This window comes from Chelonia mydas, chromosome 19, assembly GCF_015237465.2.
Source record: "Chelonia mydas isolate rCheMyd1 chromosome 19, rCheMyd1.pri.v2, whole genome shotgun sequence".
Classification (NCBI taxonomy): Eukaryota; Metazoa; Chordata; order Testudines; family Cheloniidae; genus Chelonia; species Chelonia mydas.
In genome coordinates, this window is record NC_051259.2 from 19149728 (window position 1) to 19169303 (window position 19576).

Genomic DNA, 19576 nt, shown 5'->3' on the forward strand with positions numbered 1-19576 from the left:
TGTCCAGGGAGGTTGAAGTGATCTCCAACTGGTTTTTGAATGTTATAATTCTTGACATCTGATTTGTGTCCATTTATTCCTTTGCATAGAGACTGTCCGGTTTGGCCAATGTACGTGGCAGAGGGGCATTGCTGGCACATGATGGCACATATCACATTGGCAGATGTGCAGGTGAACGAGCCTCTGATAGTGTGGCTGATGTGATTAAGTCCTATAATGATGTCTCTTGAATAGATATGTGGACAGAGTTGGTAATGGGCTTTGTTGCAAGGATAGGTTCCTGGGTTAGTGTTTTTGTTGTGTGGTTGCTGGTGAGTATTTGCTTCAGGTTGGGGGGCTGTCTGTAAGCGAGGACTGGCCTGTCTTCCAAGATCTGTGAGAGTGAGGGATCGTCCTTCAGGATAGGTTGTAGATCCTTGATGATGTGCTGGAGAGGTTTTAGTTGGGGGCTGAAGGTGACAGCTAGTAGCATTCTGTTACTTTCTTTGTTGGGCCTGTCCTGTAGTAGGTGACTTCTGGGTACTCTTCTGGCTCTGTCAATTTGTTTCTTCACTTCAGCAGGTGGGTATTGTAGTTGTAAGAACGCTTGATAGAGATCTTGTAGGTGTTTGTGTTTGTCTCTGTCTGAGGGGTTGGAGCAAATGCGGTTGTATCTTAGAGCTTGGCTGTAGACAATGGATCGTGTGGTGTGTCCTGGATGGAAGCTGGAGGCATGTAGGTAAATATAGCGGTCAATAACATCAATGGCCCAGAAAGTTCCTTTGCCAACTCTTTTAAAACTCTTGGGTGCAAATTACCCTGATCTTCTGATTTTAAAGTTTGTAATAAGAACATAAAAATGGCCATACTGGCTCAGACCAGTGGTCCATTTTGCCCGGTATCCTGTCTTCCAACAGCGGCCAGTGCCAATCTTTCAGAGGGAGTGAACAGAAGTGGGCAGGATATTGAGTGATCCATCCCCTGTCCTCAGTCTCAGCTTCTGCCACATGGAGGTTTAGGGACACCCAGACCATAGGGTTGCATCTCTGACTATCGTGTTTAATAGCCATTGATGGACTTATCCTCCACCAACTTATCTAATTCTTTTTTGAGCCCAGTTATACTTTTGGCTTTCACAACACCCTCAACTGGGTGTTCTGGTCTCTATATGGAGGCGTAGGTTCAAATCCCACTCCTGACATGTTCTTTGGAAGGGGGATAGCTCAGTGGTTTGAGCAATGGCCTGCTAAACCCAGGGTTGTGAGTTCAATCCTTGAGGGGGCCATTTAGGGATCTGGGGAAAAAATTGGGGATTGTTCCTGCTTTGAGCAGGGGGTTGGAAGGGACCTCAGGAGGTCACAGAATGATATTCTATGATTCTAACATTCCCTGGCAACAAGTTCCACAGGTTGACTGTGCATTGTGTGAAGTACTTCCTTAGGTTTGTTTTAAACCTGCTGTCTGTTAATTTAATTAGGTGACTCCTGGTTCTTGTGTTATGTGAATGGACAGATAACACTCTTCTTACTTGCTTTCTCCATATCATTTCCCTCCTTAGTCGTTTTTCTAAATCGAACAAACCCAGTTTTTTTAATTTCTCCTCACATGGAAGCTGTTCTATACCCCAAATCTTTTTTTTTGTTTCCTTTCTTGACATCCAGTTCTATTATGTCTTGTTTTGAGATGGTGCAACCAGAACTGCACACAGTATTTGACGTGTGGACATACCATGGATTTATACAGTGGCATTATGATATTTTCTGTCTTATTATCTATCCCTTTCCTAAAGATTCCTAACATTCCGTTATCTTTTTTGACTGCCACTGCACATTGAGTGGATGTTTTCAGAGAACTATCCACAATGACTCCCAAGGTCTCTTTCTTGAGTGGTAACAGCTAATTTAGACCCCATCATTTTGTATGTATTGTTGGGATTATGTTTTCCAATGTGCATTACTTTGAATTTACCAGCATTGATTTTCATCTCTCATTTGGTTGCCCAGTCACCCAGTTTTATGAGATCCCTTTGTAACGCCTCCAGTCAGTTCTGGACTTAACTATCTTGAGAAATTTAGTATTGTCTGAAAACTTTACTACTTCCCTGTTTACCCCCTTTACCAGGTCATTTATGAATAAGTTTAACAGCACAGATCCTTGGGGGGCCCTATCTCTTTCCATTGTGAAAACTGATCACTTATTCATACCCTTTGTTTCGGTCTTGTAACCAGTTAGTAATCCTTTTATATTATGGCTGCTGAGTTTGCAGTTTGTTTATCTTTAGTTAATGCTGTTAACATCCTCCTTAGTTATTGTTGGGGTTGGATGTATTTCATCATTATTTTATGATGGAAGAGTTTTTAAGCTAGCAGACAAAAGTTCAATAAAATCCAGTGCTCAGAAGTTGAAGCTAGACACATTCAAATTAAGAATAGGACGTACTTTTTTAGGCAGGTTTCAGAGTAGCAGCCGTGTTAGTCTGTATTCGCAAAAAGAAAAGGAGGACTTGTGGCACCTTAGAGACTAACAAATTTATTTGAGCATAAGCTTTCGTGAGCTATAGCAGCCGATGAAGTGAGCTGTAGCTCACGAAAGCTTATGCTCAAATAAATTTGTTAATCTCTAAGGTGCCACAAGTACTCCCTTTTCTTTTTTAGGCAGTGAAGGTTAAAAATCAATGTAAATCAAAAGAGGGCATCTTAATCCAAAATCCACACACAGATTTGCACTGGAGTAACTAATGGTATGAATTACAACTGATTGAGTCATTTGGGTTCCAGTTTGTGTGTAGACAAGCCTTCAAGCAGACGTCTTTGTATTGGTTATACCTGGGTAATGTTATGAAAGTTTTCTTCAGAACCAGAACAGCTCCAAGCCAAGATCCTCAAAGGTATTTAGATGCATAACTGCTGAAATAAATGGGAGTTATATACCTAACTCACTTAGACCCTTTGTACATTCCAACAGGTGCCTGTCTGCATCTTTAGGTGCCTAGATACCTTTGTAAATCTGGTTCTAGCATATTGACTGAAAACCGAGATTCTGGAGAACAGTTGCCGTCACTCTGCAGTGGCCGTGGAAGTGCCTAGCCCTGCTGCATTTTGGAAAATGCCACTGTAGCACAACCACAAGTTATTTGCTTTAATGCACGAATCCTTGAGTAAAGTCCTCTGGTCTGTGCTGTGCAGGAGCTTAGAGCAGGAGATCCATTCTGATTGAGATGTCATTAAAATCCATGGAAAGAGGGACAATTTAGGGAGAATATCAGGAAACGTTTACTGATGTAGGCCTGTGAGGCTGTAATATCTTTCCTTTAAGACAAGACTGAAGAAAGCACTAAAAAAAATCCTGTAGGAACAAAACTGGACTGGTCCCAGGGAACTAGATGACCCAGCAGGGCTTCTCCATTTAAAAATCCATTTTTTTATTATAAAAAAAAATTGTTTTGGCTGCACCTTGGTGAGAGCATAGACTTTCTGACTTAGACTTTAAGGTCAGAAGGGACCATTATGATTGTCTAGGCTGACCTCCTGCACCACGCAGGCCACAGAATCTCACCCACCCACTCCTGTAACAACCCTTAACCTATGTCTGAGCTATTGAAGTCCTCAACTCGTGGCTTAAACACTTCAAGGTGCAGAGAATCCTCCAGCAAGTCACCAGTGCCCCATGCTGCAGAGGAAGGTGAAAAACCCCTGTCATAAATATAAAGGGAAGGGTAAACACCTTTAAAATCCCTCCTGGCCAGAGGAAAAACCCTTTCACCTGTAAAGGGTTAAGAAGCTAGGATAACCTCGCTGGCACCTGACCACAATGACCAATGAGGAGACAAGATACTTTCAAAGCTGGAGGGGGGGAAAAACAAAGGGTCTGGGTCTGTCTGCGTGATGCTTTTGCCGGGGACAGAGCAGGAATGGAGTCTTAGAACTTAGTAAGTTATCTAGCTAGATATGCGTTAGATTATGATTTCTTTAAATGGCTGAGAAAATAAGTTGTGCTGAATGGAATGAATGCATACAGATGTGGGGACCTGCATGAAAACCTCCTAAGCTTACTTTTAGAAGCTTAGGTTAAAACTTCCCCAAGGTACAAACTATTTTACCTTTTGCCCTTGGACTTTCACTGCCACCACCAAACGTCTAACCGGGTTTATTATTGGGAAAGAGCCGTTTGGAAACATCTTTCCCCCCAAAATCCTCACCAAAGCCTTGCACCCCCCTTCCTGGGGAAGGTTTGATAAAAATCCTCACCAGTTTGCATAGGTGACCACAGACCCAAACCCTTGGATCTTAAGAACAATGAAAAAAGCATTCAGTTTCTTACAAGAAGAATTTTAATAGAAGTAAAAAAAAAAGAATCACCTCTGTAAAATCAGGATGGTAAATACCTTACAGGGTAATTAAATTCAAAACATAGAGAATCCCTCTAGGCAAAACCTTAAGTTACAAAAAGACACAAAGACAGGAATATCCATTCCATTCAGCACAGGTTATTTTCTCAGCCGTTTAAAGAAATCATAATCTAACGCATATCAAGCTAGATTACTTACTAAGTTCTAAGACTCCATTCCTGTTCTGTCCCCGGCAAAAGCATCACGCAGACAGACCCAGACCCTTTGTTTTTCCCCCCCTCCAGCTTTGAAAGTATCTTTTCTCCTCATTGGTCATTGTGGTCAGGTGCCAGCGAGGTTATCCTAGCTTCTTAACCCTTTACAGGTGAAAGGGTTTTTCCTCTGGCCAGGAGGGATTTTAAAGGTGTTTACCCTTCCCTTTATATTTATGACAACCCCCATGGCCTCTGCCAATCTGCCCTGGAGGAAAATTCCTTCCCGATCCCAAATATGGCAATCAGCTAAATCCTGAGCATGCAGGCAAGACTCACCAGCCAGACACCTAGGAAAGAATTCTCTGTAGTAACTCAGATCCCACCCTATCTAGTGTCCCATCACAGGCCACTGGGCATATTTACCGCTAACAGTCTAAGATCAATTAATTGCCAAAATTAGGCTATCCCATCACACCATCCCCTCCATAAACTTATCAAGCTTAGTCTTGAAGCCAGATATGTCTTTTGCCCCCACTGCTTCCCTTGACAGGCTGTTCCAGAACTTCACTCCTCTGATGGTTAGATTTCAGAGTAGCAACCATGTTAGTCTGTATCCGCAAAAAGAAAAGGAGTACTTGTGGCACCTTAGAGACTAACAAATTTATTAGAACATAAGCTTTCGTGAGCTACAGCTCACTTCATCAGATGCAGCTCACGAAAGCTTATGCTTTAATAAATTTGTTAGTCTCTAAGGTGCCACAAGTACTCCTTTTCTTTCTGATGGTTCTTCATCTAATTTCAAGTCTAAACTTCCTGGTGGCCAGTTTATATCCATTTGTTCTTTTGTCCACATTGATACTGAGCTTAAATAATTCCTCTCCCTCCCTGGTATTTATCCCTCTGATATATTTATAGAGAGCAATCATATCTCCCCTCAGCCTTTCTTTTGGTTAGGCTAAACAAGCCAACTCTTTGAGTCTCCTTTCATAAGATAGGTTTTCCATTCCTCGGATCATCCTCGTAGCCCTTCTCTGTACCTGTTCCAGTTTGAATTCATCCTTCTTTAACATGGGAGACCAGAACTGCACACAATATTCCAGATGAGGTCTCGCCAGTGCCTTGTATAAGGGTACTAACACCTCCTTATCTCTACTGGAAATACCTCGCCTGATGCATCCCAAGACCGCATTAGCTTTTTTCACGGCCATATCATATTGGCGGCTCATAGTCATCCTGTGATCAACCAATACTCTGAGGTCCTTCTCCTCTGTTACTTTCAAGTGATGCATCCCCAGTTTATAACAAATTCTTGTTATTAATCCCTAAATGCATGACCTTGCACTTCTCACTATTAAATTTCATCCTATTACTATTACTCCAGTTTACAAGGTCATCCAGATCTTCCTGTGTGATATCCCGGTCCCTCTGTGTATTGGCAATACCTCCCAGCTTCGTGTCATCCACAAACTTTATTAGCACATTCCCACTTTTTGTGCCAAGGTCAGTAATAAAAAGATTGGTCCCAAAACCAATCCCTGAGGAACTCCACCAGTAACCTCCTTCCAGCCTTACAGTTCACCTTTCAGTATGACCCGTTGTAGTCTCCCCTTTAACGAGTTTCTTATCCACCTTTCAATTTTCATATTGATCCCCATCTTTTCCAATTTAGCTAATAATTCCCCATGTGGAACCATAACAAACACCTTACTGAAATCGAGGTAAATTAGATCCTCTGCATTTCCTTTGTCTAAAAAGGTCTGTTACCTTCTCAAAGAAGGAGATCAGGTTGGTTTGGCACAATCTACCTTTTGTAAAACCATGTTGTATTTTGTCCCATTACCATTGACCTCAATGTCCTTAACTACTTTCTCCTTCAAAAATTTTTCCAAGACCTTGCATACTACAGATGTCAAACTAACAGGCCTGTAGTTACCCAGATCACCTTTTTTTCCTTTCTTAAAAATAGGAATTATATTAGCAATTCTCCAGTCATATGGTACAACCCCTGAGTTTACGGTTTCATTAAAAATTCTTGATAATGGGCTTGCAATTTCATGTGCCTGTTCCTTTAATATTCTTGGATGAAGATTATCTGCCCCCCCTTCCCCCTCCCCCCCCCCCCCCCCCCCCCCCCCCCCCCCCCCCCCCCCCCCCCCCCCCCCCCCCCCGATTTAGTCCCATTAAGCTGTTCGAGTTTGGCTTCTACCTCGGATGTGGTAATATCTACCTCCATATCCTCCTTCCCATTTGTCATTCTACTCCAGGGGTGGGCAAACTTTTTGGCCCAAGGGCCACATCAGGGTGCGAAACTGTATGGAGGGCCAGGTAGGGAAAGCTGTGCCCCCCAAACAGCCTGGCTCCCCGCCCCCTATCTGCCCCCTCCCACTTTCTGGTCCCTGACTGCCCCCCTCAGAAATCCCGACCCATCCAACCCAGCCAGGAGCTCAAGGGCCGGGCAGGATGGTCCCACGGGCCGGATGTGGCCCACGGGCCGTAGTTTGCCCACCTCTGTCCTACCATTATCCCTAAGCTCCTCGTTAGCCTCATTAAAGACTGAAACAAAGTATTTGTTTAGATATTGGGCCATTCCTAAATTATCCTTAACCTCCACTCCATCCTCAGTGTTTAGCGGTCCCACTTATTTATATGGCTATAGAACCTTTTACTATTGGTTTTAATTCCCTTTGCAAGGTCCAACTCTACATGGCTTTTGGCCTTCTCACTTTATCCCCTACATGTTCTGACCTCAATAAGGTAGCTTTCCTTGCTGATCGCTCCCATCTTCCACTCCTTGTAGGCTTTCTGCTTTTTCTTAATCACCTCTCTGAGATGCTTGCTTTCCTAAACTGCTTTTAGGAAAAGTTTAGCTTGCTTTTAGGAAAGTTTAGCTTGCTTTCCTAAACTGCTTTCCTAAACAGCACATACCCTTCAATACCTGTACTCCAGTCATGACTCCTGTTCCACCAAGTTTCTGTTATCCCTAGAATATCTGGTTTCATTTCCTGCACCAGTAGCTCTAGTTCCTCCATTTTGTTACCTAGGCTCCTCGCATTAGTGTACAAACATCTTCATTTTTGCTGTTTGGCTTCTCTCACATTCTGTACCCTATTAGGCACAGACATTCTACTGCCAGTATCACCTATTAGACTAGTATCTACACTACCCTTCCTCCTTATGTCCATTCTCCTACCCATGGCTGTATCCTTTCTTACTTCGTTTTCTTCCCCCGCAATGTTAAAATCCGGCGTGGAGATTACCTGGACATCTCCCAACCATCTCCCCCAAACTCCTAGTTTAAAGGTGTCTTAATTAGTTGTGCCAGCCTGCATCCTAGAAGTCTATTTCCCTCCTTACTCAGATGAAGTCCATCCCGAGAGAACAGTCCTCTGTCCAGGAGTGCTTCCCAGTGGCCATACATCCCAAAGCCCTCCTTCTAGCACCACTGCCTGAGCCATCTGTTGATCATCATAATCTTGTCACACCTTTGTTGCTGTTCTCTAGGAACAGGCAGAATCCCACTGAAGATCACCTGAGCCTCCATTTCCTTAAGCGTCTTCCCTAGTCTGGCATTGTCTCCCTTGATACGTTCCAGCGAGAATCTAACTGTATCATTTGTTCCCACATGAAGGACGAGTGGATTCTTTCCCGCTCCCGTTAGGATCCTTTTCAGCCTCAGGTCCACATCCCGTATCTTAGCACCCAGCAGACAGCACATCCTTCTGTTCTCTGGATCAGCTCTGGTTACAGGCCTGTCTATCCTTCTCAGTAAGGAGTCCCCAGTCACGTAGACCTGCCTTTTCCTGGTGATGGTGCAGTCTCCCAGGTGCTCCTCTGCTGCAGCCTTGCAAAGAGTGGGGAAGCAGCCACACCAGGAGGAGTTCTGGATGAATCAACGGTGAGGCCTCCTCACCCCAACACAGAGTGTGGTTTCAAGCCACCCTAGCGCTTCCCCTGGCAAATGCTTTGCAGATAAGAGAGCCTGGGAAGCTGCCCCTGACTGATGCAAAACTGCCTGAAGAGCTGCGGTGGCTTCACCAGAACCAGTGGAAACCCAACCAGAAACTAAACATTTTTCCTTATGTTAAGCTCCCTGAGGTGACCCCATATTTCCCCAAAGGGTGCTCACTCAGGCAGCCCTGTCCCACGGAGAGGGAGGAGCAGTCTATGCAGCGGACGCTTCTTATGCTGGCTCCAGCCTGCATGTCAGAGCTTTGAGCAGGCACTGTTCAAATGTGATCCTAGTCACTGTTCACAAATGGCATCCTGCAGGCAGATTCGAGAGACAGCTGCTGCTGTTCCCTGGCAGGGGCTGGGGCTGGTCAAGGCTCCCTGCAGCAGCGCAGTTCAGGTACAGAATGGTCACTGATGTGGAGTTAAATGTTAACCACAACTGCCAGCCACCTCTTTGCCTCAGAGCTCCTGGGTGCAGTTCTGGGCAGCAGGAAGCCTCCTGGCTACTCCCTCAGCCCATCGGGTGCAGTTCTAATGACATTTCTTCAGAGGCGCTTGCCTGGTGCTGAACTCTCCCCTGCTTTTCCACCCGCTGTTGGCCTGCGAGCAGCGTATCCCAAACAATAGGCAGGAAAAGGGAATCTGATCTAGGAGAGCAGCAGCCTGTAAGCTGTGTATGGTGACATGGCGGGGGTTGGCACTGAACCGGAGGTGTCTCGCCCAGCTTGACCCCTGCATGCCACACAACTGACCTTAGCTTTTGTTAAATTTTCCTGCAAGGAGGAACCTTCCTTTGGGGATTTGCCATGATGATGATGATTTGCTGCTGCCACTTTCAGTCACTTGGTGAGTGAGGTGGCAGCATAACTGCCCTGCCCAAGCAACCCCCTTCCCTCCCCCACCCATCTCCTTCAGCAAGGGGCCTGCTTGGCAGGTGGCTGTGTTTGCACTAAACACCCCTCTGCCTAACAGGAAATGAGTCACCTCCTGTCAAGGGCTTCATGTCAGGCACTGCAGTCTCCTCCTCACATCCTGCTCTTCCCTTCTTGGCTCTGTGAAATAGGAAACTCGTTAAGTGCTTCCTCTATAGGGAACACTAACAGGAATGCTACAGGCTGAGCAAGGGTTGTAGGTCAAAGGAACTGAAATCCTCCTCTCCTCTGGCTGTATTAGCCCCTCAGATGCTTCTCTACCTTGTTTGGTGGGAGAGTCACTTCAGGCTCAGGTTCCCGAGGAACTAATACAAACAGCAAGAGGAGGATATCCGGTCCTTTGACCAGCGGTCCCTGTCTCAACTCGAGATGAGGCTGCGGTGGACAGGGCTGCCATAAGTATTCCCATCGCCACTCTGCTCCCTGGAGAGGAAGCACTTACACATTTCCCATGTACACGGCTTGGCAGTTGGTCATCAACCGCCTGGCTGAGCATAAAGTTGCTTTTAAAATGAAAAAAGGAGCATTGATGTTGAAAAGATCTCCATGGGATTGCAAATGTCAGCTGGGGATGTGGGGGGGCTCCAGAACTTGTCTGTCCTTTTCAAATAGCTGCTTGTTATTACTGGACATACCAGAGATGGGAGTGAGCATTTGAGAGAACCTCTCTCCTGGGCCTTGGGGCTGAGAGCAGCTCATGGCAGAGCACCTGACATCCCGCCAATTCCTTCTGGTGAAAGTAAACATAGTCAGACTCCAGAATTAACTGGCATTAGACTCCCAGAACCTACCAGCAGCATCCGTGTTTCCTGGGTCTGATCTCAGTCACCTTCAATGAGCCCTGTCGAGTTACTGAGGCTCCAGAATTGTGTGATGTTATGGGGTCTAAATCTGAGCTCTCCCTGTTCTCCTCTAGATGCCCAAGGAAATGGATTTGAGGCTTTCTCCCTACAGATGCAGAATCCTGGGTTCTAACTCTCATTCTGCATTTGTTTCCTGTCTCCAGTAGATGGCAGCAGGCTTGCATACTGGCTGGCAGTTTTGCAGATAGATCAGTTACACAGCTGCATTAGAAAAGTTCTGGGAATATTTTGTTTTTCTATACCCTGATCTTTGAAAACCTAGGAAATTCTGACCTGGGCAGTTCTTCCCAAGAGACAGCTGCTGAGTGGCAAGACAGTCATCTCTGCTACAATACTGGCAATCCCCGCTTGGGGTGCACTCAGATTCTACTCCTTATTGCCATTGCAAACTATCTAGGTGTTTCCAAAGGGTATCTGTCGGAGGCAAATGCAATCCATCAGCCATTGCCCAGGACCAGACTTTAATCTGTTCTGGATTTAACTTGCAAAATATCCAACCTCTGTGTTTGGGTTAACCCCTTTGTGTCCATCTCTGATCCAGAGGCAGGTTGCTCCACAGAGCAATGCCATCTTTGCCATCTCCTTTCTGCCAGACTCAGGCAGAGATGTTCCTTGTTGCCTTTTCATGAAAAGTTATAGTATTCCTGATTATTTGAGGAAATTTCTTGCCTGTATTTTGGAGACTGGTATAGGCAGTGTCCAGTTATTTTAACCTCTCCTCTGTTGTGGTGTTGAACCATCATTCCTCTTTTTTTGTACTTCGTGTCTTCCAGTTTCCATCTCTAGTTTATGGTTATTGATTCTCTGTCTGATAAGGATTTGCCTGAGATGTGCACATTTTTCTGAAGTGAGGTATCTGCTAATGGAATAGTTTTGTGAAGAGATCCATAATGTGTGCATATGCACACAACTAACCACTCACAGAGGAGCATGCATCACATGCACGCACAGAAACAGCACTAACCAATCTTGGAGGGGCACTGAGTGGATACACATACATGCTGTCTGCCTAACTGAGGTTAGGAGGGTATTCGTTTCTCCCACCGACCAGTGGTGGGCTACTGTTGGAGACAGTACACTGTATTACTAGAAGAAAAGGAGTACTTGTGGCACCTTAGAGACTAACCAATTTATGTGAGCATAAGCTTTCGTGAGCTACAGCTCACTTCATCCAATGAAGTGAGCTGTAGCTCACGAAAGCTTATGCTCACATAAATTGGTTAGTCTCTAAGGTGCCACAAGTACTCCTTTTCTTTTTGCAAAAACAGACTAACACGGCTGTTACTCTGAAACCTGTATTACTAGACTAAATGGACCACCGATCTTTTCCACTGTGTCATTCCTTATGCTCTGAATTATAGCTTTCAGAAACATGTTTAATGAAAGAAGAAATTATACAAAAGAAACATTTCCTACCCTCCTGTACTCACTTTGTTTTCTTCTTTCAGGCTAAAATTGTCTCTGTCAAAGAAGCTGCAGGATTCAAGGAGAAACTGACATGTTTAAAATCACTCCTTTGATCCAAACTGAAGAAAACTGAACCCAAGAACAGAAAATAAAAATGGCAGAATTTACAGGTTATAAGGAGACTTCAAATCGCCATCTTCGATTCAAGTTACAGAGTCTTGGCCGTCGTCTTGATGAACTGGAAGAAGCAACAAAAAATCTCCAGAAAGCGGAGGATGAGCTTCTTGACCTTCAGGACAAAGTTATCCAGGCAGAAGGCAGCAATTCTAGCATGCTTGCTGACGTAGAAGCTCTGAGAAAAAGAGTGCTGAAAATTGAAGGCAAGGATGAAGAAATAAAAAAAGCTGAAGAGCTCTGTCAGCTGATGAAGGAAAAACTGGAGGGGGAGGAAAGCCTCACTCGAGAACTTAAATCAGAAATTGAACGGCTTCAGAAGAGAATGGCAGAACTGGAAAAACTGGAGGAAGCTTTTGGCAGGAGCAAGAATGATTGTACTCAGCTGTGTCTGAGCCTTAATGAAGAAAAAAATTTGACTAAAAAAATATCTACAGAGTTGGAAATACTTAGGATGAAAGTAAAAGAACTTGAAGCATCTGAAGACAGACTGGATAAAACTGAACATAGTTTAGTAAGTGAGTTAGAAAAGCTGAAATCTTTAACACTGAGCTTTGCTAGTGAAAGAAAACACTTCAATGAAAGAGAAAAGCAAAATGAAAAATTAATCCAAGAGCTAACACAAAAACTAGAACAAAACAACAAACTAAATAGGGCAGATCAAACTAGAAATGCATCAAACCTGCTAGAAAGATCATCAAATAGTCTTCTGGATAGAAATGACCTGAGAATTGAAGATGACTTGACATCTGTGTTGCCCTCTAAAGAAGCCAGAAGAAAGGGAAGCTTGGATTATCTAAAGCATGTAGAAAATGAAACCAGAAATAAATCAGAAAATCAAAAGAATAAAAATCAAGAAGACAACAAAGTGAAAGATCTCAATCAAGAAATTGAGAAACTTAAAACTCAAATTAAACATTTTGAATCTTTAGAAGAAGAACTTAAAAAAATGAAAGCCAAAAATAATGACCTGCAAGATAGTTATCTGAGTGAACAGAATAAAAACAAGCTCCTGACTGGTCAATTGGAAGAAATTCAAATTAAAATAAAAAAACAAAAGGATATGGAGAACGGTGTGGTGGAAAGTGAAGAAATGAGCTTTCCCAGCAGAATTAGACATGACAGACCTAAATACAGAGGTATCACAGCTGAGCCGGCAATTTCAAAACACAAGTCACGGGAGCTTTCACCTCAGCATAGACGGGAGAGAACACGGAACAGAGAGTTCTCTTCCAATAATGACAATTATACCACTAGCAGCAAGCAAGTTCCCAGTCCAAGTTTAATTACTAGGAGAACAGCAAAGGCATCTAGTACATCTGCTCTACTAGACACTGTGATTAGTGATACAAAAAGAATGGAAGACAAACCAGCAGTTGCTACATATTTATCTATGCAGAAAGATAGTGGTGCGCCACAAAATGAAGTGAAGAAATCGAGAGAGCAGCCATCTGTGCTGAGTCGATACCCACCGGCTGCACATGAGCACAAATCTTGGAAAGCATCTTCCAAACCTGGGAATGAAAGTGGACTGAAGACCAAGATTGAAAAGCCATCTCAGACATTTAGTGATGTTTGCCAAGGTAACTCTGATGCACTTGATGAAAAATCAAGCAAAGGAGAAATGACTGTATCTTTGACTGAAAAGATGAAAATAAGCCAAGCAGAGATGTCTGATCTCTGTGTAGAGATACCTTTTATGAAAAATAATCATGCACCATCGAATGAAACAGCTTCATCATATAGATACCATATCTCTTCTCAGATGTTAGCAGCTGAATCCACCAGCTCTAAAGCAGAAGCAGCAACAGTCTCTGTTGTATCTCACAGACAGTCCCCAGAAGGGAGATCTAAAAGAACAATAAACTCCCAAGAAAGAGAATTTACAGACACTTTTCATGAAAATATAAAGCTCCCAACTTTATTAAAGTATTCAAACAACTCAAGAAGTCAAGAAGACATTTTACAGATTCTCACAAGTCAAGGTAAGGAGGGAATGGACCAATCTGCACCATCAGTTACAGGTCAGATAAATGTTGGCATAAAACCTGACTCTTTGAGATCCAAAGCCATCAAACCAGCTATCCATGAAAAACTTAGTACAGATGAGGAGATGGGTAAAAGCACCAATGCTACTACTGAGTCGGAACTGGAGACGAGAAAAAAACCCAGCTCCAGAGAATTCTCAAGCTCCAGAGGAGTTCTCAGAGCATCTCTCTTTGAAAATGATAAAAATACTGGAAATGAAGATGATCCCCCAAAATCCATAAAGATATCTTCAGATGCCACCAGTGTAGGATTGAAATCCAGACGGTCATTCAGTCCCAGAGAAGCTTTGAGATCAAAAGCCATCATTAAACCTGTAATAGTTGAAAAGGACATGAAAGAAGTAATGGGAGGGGCTGGGTCTGAAGAATACTCTCAAAAACAGAAATCTCTCTTTAAAACTGTGACAAATAAAATGAAAAGCAGCATAACAATCTTCCCCTCTGAGCCAGCCAACACAAGGACCAACACAAATGAAGCAGCAAAGGAAAGACATACTTCTACCAGTAATATTAGAGTCACTCCAAATGAGCTGTCAACCATAACAAACAACATCAGCACACCCTTTGAGATCTCAATTAATAAGAGTGATATTGCTCTGAAATTATCTGAGGCAGATAAAATTGGGGACTTAGCTCTGAGAAACGCAACAGAAACACTAATCTCAAGAAGCAGTATTATGATAAAACCTTCTGAACCCATTGAGAAGAACAGTTGTGAGCCATCCTTAGAGACAATCAGCTGGAAAAGCCATGGGTCTTTAGAATCAGATTCACCAGAGACAAAACACATCACTCTGAGAAGCTCTTGGAGGACAAGGCGGGGATTACAATCTTTGGAAGACTCTCAAATCAAAGTGGAAAAAAATACAGCTTCCATTCGTACAAAGGCATGCAAGTCATCTACAGATCTCTCTGAAACGGAAGGGGCCAATGCAAGAATAAATTTACTTGAGCAGAATTCAAGAAGGTCCAGGGCCACTATTAATTCTTGGAATACTCCTGAATTAGAATTCAGAAGGACCCAAAGTAGCTTAAGTGCATCTGAGCTATCTACTCGAAGGAGCTACGTCCATGATCCCATCACTGCTTCTACTTGGAATCGCAAAACATTACCAGTAAGTGTTTTCTGTCTTCTGTTACTTTTAACCATCATTCTCTTTTTGAAATTGTCCACTAATTGTAGGATGCCCAACTTGAAATACTAACAGATCTGATTTTCAGAGGCGTTACATTCCCACAGCTCCTGTTCACTTCAACTGATTACCTAAATATTGAGGCATCCAAATTAATTAGCAACTTTGGAAAATTGGGCCGATTAGTTGTGTTCCCATCTGCCGCGTTCTTGTACTGCTTCCTGTGTAAATAAAGCCACACTCATCTGTTCTTGCCAAGGCTAAGAGAGGAAATAATTGGTCCCTGCTTAGTCATGGGCCTATATGTCTTTTAAAGTCAAGCTTTGCAAGGTAGAGTCAGCAGGAAATAGCAAAGAATTTATTTAAAAAGTGCTGCACTGCTTCAGTCTGAACTTTCCACTTCCATTTTTAAAGGGACACTGGCTATGTCACCTCCATGTGTGACATGCCTCAAACGGCTCCCTGGAGGGTGTCCTAGCAGACCACAGAGAGACAGCTGGTTGCGTGGTGTTGCCATCTCCTCCTGGTTCCAAGTTGCTAGATCACCTTGAGAAAAAGCTTAAAACACATGAACTACTTTCCTAACATTACTTTTCCTTGCTATTGAGGATGTTATTCAGTTGTCAGTGAGAGGAGATCTTGCATAAGGGGAAATCCAGGAGATGTTCTCACTGTTAAGAGGTGGTTCTCTCTCTGAAAAGGACTGAGAATCCCTGAAATACTTTAAAACATTCATCCGGTGGGGTGTGTCCATTCTGGCCATGCTAAATAATGTGTTCCAGTTCAGTGTAGCCACTCCTTATGCAGTATCTATACAATACAAACAGCAGGGGTGCCCACATTAACTCCCACCCCCATTTTCAGTGTTGGTTTGAAGCCAAATAAAGTACAGAAGAGATCAAAGGGTTGTAGGGTGGTTGTGGAAGGGAGGGCATTCTCAGCCAAATGAATTTGCCACTGAACAAAGGTTTCCATTTGGGAATATAGATGAAGATGTGAGAGGGTACTTGTGTTTTCCAAACCTTGCTTTGTTCCCTAGAACCAACTTCACCTCTCAGGGAGTAAGCATACAATACAACACGGCTTTATTTTGTAGCATCTATTGTCATTAGAGAGTTAGGGCCAGATTATCAAAGATATTTGGGCACCTAAAGATGCAGATAGGCACCTCATGGATTTATATTGGACCTAATAGGCATATTTGAAAATCCCACTCGGCACATTTCTTCTTTGAGTAGCTGCAGACATATATTCCAGGCAGGTGTGTGTGCATCCCGAACACTGGAGCCGGAGACTTTTGCCTAGCAGTACCCTTAGAGGGGCAGCACCCGGCGATATGAGACGGCACCGCCCCAGCCCCCCTCAGTTCCTTCTCATCACCCATTGGCTGGAGTCAGAGCTTGTGTGATGGTGGTTTTCACAACCTCGCATTCATCCTCTGCATAGTCAAGAGTTAGTTTTAGTTTAGTTTAAAAAAAAAAAAAAAGTAGAGTATTAGTGGCTGTGCCCCCCCATGATGCCCTCCCCAGGTTCAAGCATTGCCCTTCATGTGGAGTGGTGTTTCCCAACAGTGACCCCACACACAGTGCTTGGGCAGCAGGTTTAAAACAAAGAAAAGGAAGTATTTCTTCACACAACGCACAGCCAGCCTGTGGAACTCCTTGCCTGAGGAGGTTGTGAAGGCTAGGACTATAACAGGGTTTAAAAGAGAACTAGATAAATTCATGGAGGTTAAGTCCATTAATGGTTATTAGCCAGGATGGGTAAGGAATGGTGTCCCTAGCCTCTGTTTGTCAGAGGGTGGAGATGGATGGCAGGAGAGAGATCACTTGATCATTACCTGTTAGATTCACTCCCTGTGGGGCACCTGGCATTGGCCACTGTTGGCAGACAGGATACTGGACTGGATGGACCTTTGGTCTGACCCAGTATGGCCGTTCTTATGCTCTGCCTTGGCAAAGCCCACCTTAAGGAGTGCTCTTCATCTGTAGATCATTCAAGAAGAGGACTCAGGTGGTGCAGGTCCTTTGCCTCAAACAGCACCTGCTTGAACAAGCCGTGTGGCTGAGCCCACACAGCGGCCTGCCTTGGGCCACAGATAGCCCTCGGGCTCAGAAAATGCTGCTGCATCTTGTTCTGGGGGAGCGGCCGCTTCAAAGAGGCACAGGAGTCGTTCTCCGTTGTTGGCACCAAAGAAGAGTTGTCCCGGGGCGACTCTTCTGCCTTCCCTAAGCAGAGCGCCAGCTGGCATGGGACCGGTTCTGGTGCGCAGGTGGCACGTGTACATCTGTTCCTCCCCTGGTACAGGGCAGGAAGGGCAGAAACCCTGTACTGTTGACTCCAGTTCTGGCCTCCAGGCATCTACGGAGTCCAGTACAAACTGGAGGGATGCCAGTGCTGACCGTGTCTGTGACGTCAGCATACCAGGCTGTAGTGGACCCTCTGTGCCTTTTGGTCCCATCATCACTGCTGGTCAAAGACTTTGCAAGGCTGGAGCCTGAAGTGGCCCCCCAGCCGGAGCATGCCGCCCAACTCCAGGCCCTTCAGCCCCGCACCAGGAAGCACCCTTTCTGGTGGTTGATGTGGACGTGGCACCAGAACTGGGACAGGCTCTTTGGTACGAGGTTTTCCTCAACGTCGAGGCACTCGGGCTCTCTGGTATCGCTGTTTGCACCGGGACTGACCTTGCCTGTGGCACCAGCAGTGCCGACTACATTGGAGGCAATGGATATGTTGGGATCACCTGTTGGTCCCCTCTGGAGTTGCTCTTCCACTGACCCCCACGTCTCAGAGGTCTCAGGACTCCTCCATTTCAGAGTTGGGATCTTCGTCCACTTTGCTGGAGGAGGTCCGAAGGTCACTGGTAGACCAGTACAGCTACCAGGGTTGGCATGGGCCCTGAGGCCAGGATGTAGGCCCCTGGTCCAGCACCTTCAGGCCACCAAGGCGCTACCCTTACCGGTGGCCTCCTTGGGCTCAGTGGAAAGCTGCTCACTCTTGGAGGTCTCGCTCAGCATCCAAGTCAAAGGCGAGATCACCTGCTCATGTGATGTTGGTGGCTGCAGACCAGCAGCAAGCCCAGGCATCCACAGTTCCCCTTCCCTGTGGAGCCACAAAGTCTCTTCATCTGGAGACTCTACCTCAGCAGCAGGACCCATCTATGGCTCAACCAACAGCGTCGTCCTTGTCTCCAGATGATGCAGTGCTGCCTGGTTCATCCTGCCCTTCTATCCAGAAGGACTACAAGGCATAGCAGGACCTCTTATGTCAGGTGGCCACATCCTTCTGAATTCAAGGGAAGTTTCTCCTGGAGAATATCCATAAATGCATGGACATTCTCCAGATCTGGAAGGATGACCCTCCCAATTAATGAGGTGCTCCTCAAACCTGTGAGTGCTCTTTGAGGTACACCGGCCTTGTTACTGGCAGTGGCCAAGTGCTTGGAGAAGCGCTATTTTGTGCCGATACAGGGATACAAGGGGGTCTATTCCCATCTGGCCCCAAACTCCCTGGTGGTCATGGCAGGACAGGTTCAAGTCCATGTCCAAAGACAGAGACTCTAAACGTTTGGACCTTTTGGGCAGAAAGGTATGCACCTCCTCATGGTTACAGATGAGGATTGTGAACCATCAAGCTTTACTGTCCAAGTAGACTGTCTCAATTGGTTGACTATGGCCCAAATTTGAGGAGCAGTTGCCTGAAAGTGTCTTGTGATGAGTCTTGTGTGTTTGTCACTGAAGGCTGCTTGATGGCCAAGATGTCTTTGCAATCCGCCCTTGATATTGCGGACACCTCGACCAGAGTGATGGCCTTGGGGATTACTATGAGGAGAGCTTCCTGTCTCCAAAACTCAAAGATCACTCTGGATGTCCATCAAACAACTGAAGACTTGCCTTTCAATGTCAGGGCCTTGTTTTCAGACAAGACTGATGGAAACCCTGCTTTCCTTTAAGAATTTCAGGGCTACCGCAAGGTCTTTGGGGGTGCATACACTGCCCATGCAGAGACACCACTACAGGGCACAGCAACAACTGTACAGACCACAGCATCCTTTTGTGCAGCCCTTCTCCTCGAGTCAGTGAGACTACTCCAGGAAGAGGGAAAGGTCTCTCACAAGAGGAAGCACTTGAGCTCAGGGCCTGGCTGGGCTGTTCCCTCTCCTTTGGCACCTGTTAAGTGCCCATTTTGACTCATTGGTCCAGAGCCCCATTCCAGTTGTTATTCCACCCTCATTGCCTCCCACCCCCTGTTCCATTGGGGACAGGCTGGTCTGCTTTTATAATGCCTGGGTCTCCGTTACCTCTGACAGCTGTAAGGTCAGGCTATGCCATCCAGTTTCTCTCCACGCACCCTCCCCACTCTTCAGGGACCCCTCTCATGAGATGCTGCTTTTCAAGCCGGTCAGCTGTCTGCTAATGTTGGGAGCAGTGGAGGAAGTGCTGCGAGAACACCAGTGTCATGGTTTCTACTCCCGGTACTTCCTGATACCAAAATCCAAGGGCAGAATGAGGCCTGTCCTCAACGTTTGTGGACTCAACAAATTCATC

At 45.1% G+C, this 19576-nt stretch overlaps 1 protein-coding gene across 5 annotated transcripts in view; it reads left to right on the forward strand.

Moving 5' to 3' along the window:
- The window catches only part of LUZP1 (leucine zipper protein 1), a 71758-nt gene that overhangs the window by 28010 nt on the left and 24172 nt on the right, over positions 1 to 19576 (forward strand). For 4 of the 5 annotated variants that reach the window (XR_006286557.1, XM_043532191.1, XM_043532189.1 and 1 more), the window contains exon 2: positions 11716 to 15011. Coding sequence is in view for 4 of the 5 variants with exons in the window: in XM_043532191.1 (XP_043388126.1) it covers positions 11829 to 15011 (3183 nt within the window). In the remaining variant the exon portion in view is untranslated. Of the gene's footprint in view, positions 1 to 153; positions 172 to 11715; positions 15012 to 19576 lie in introns of those variants that run through there. The other variant, XM_027828381.3, reaches the window with a different exon arrangement.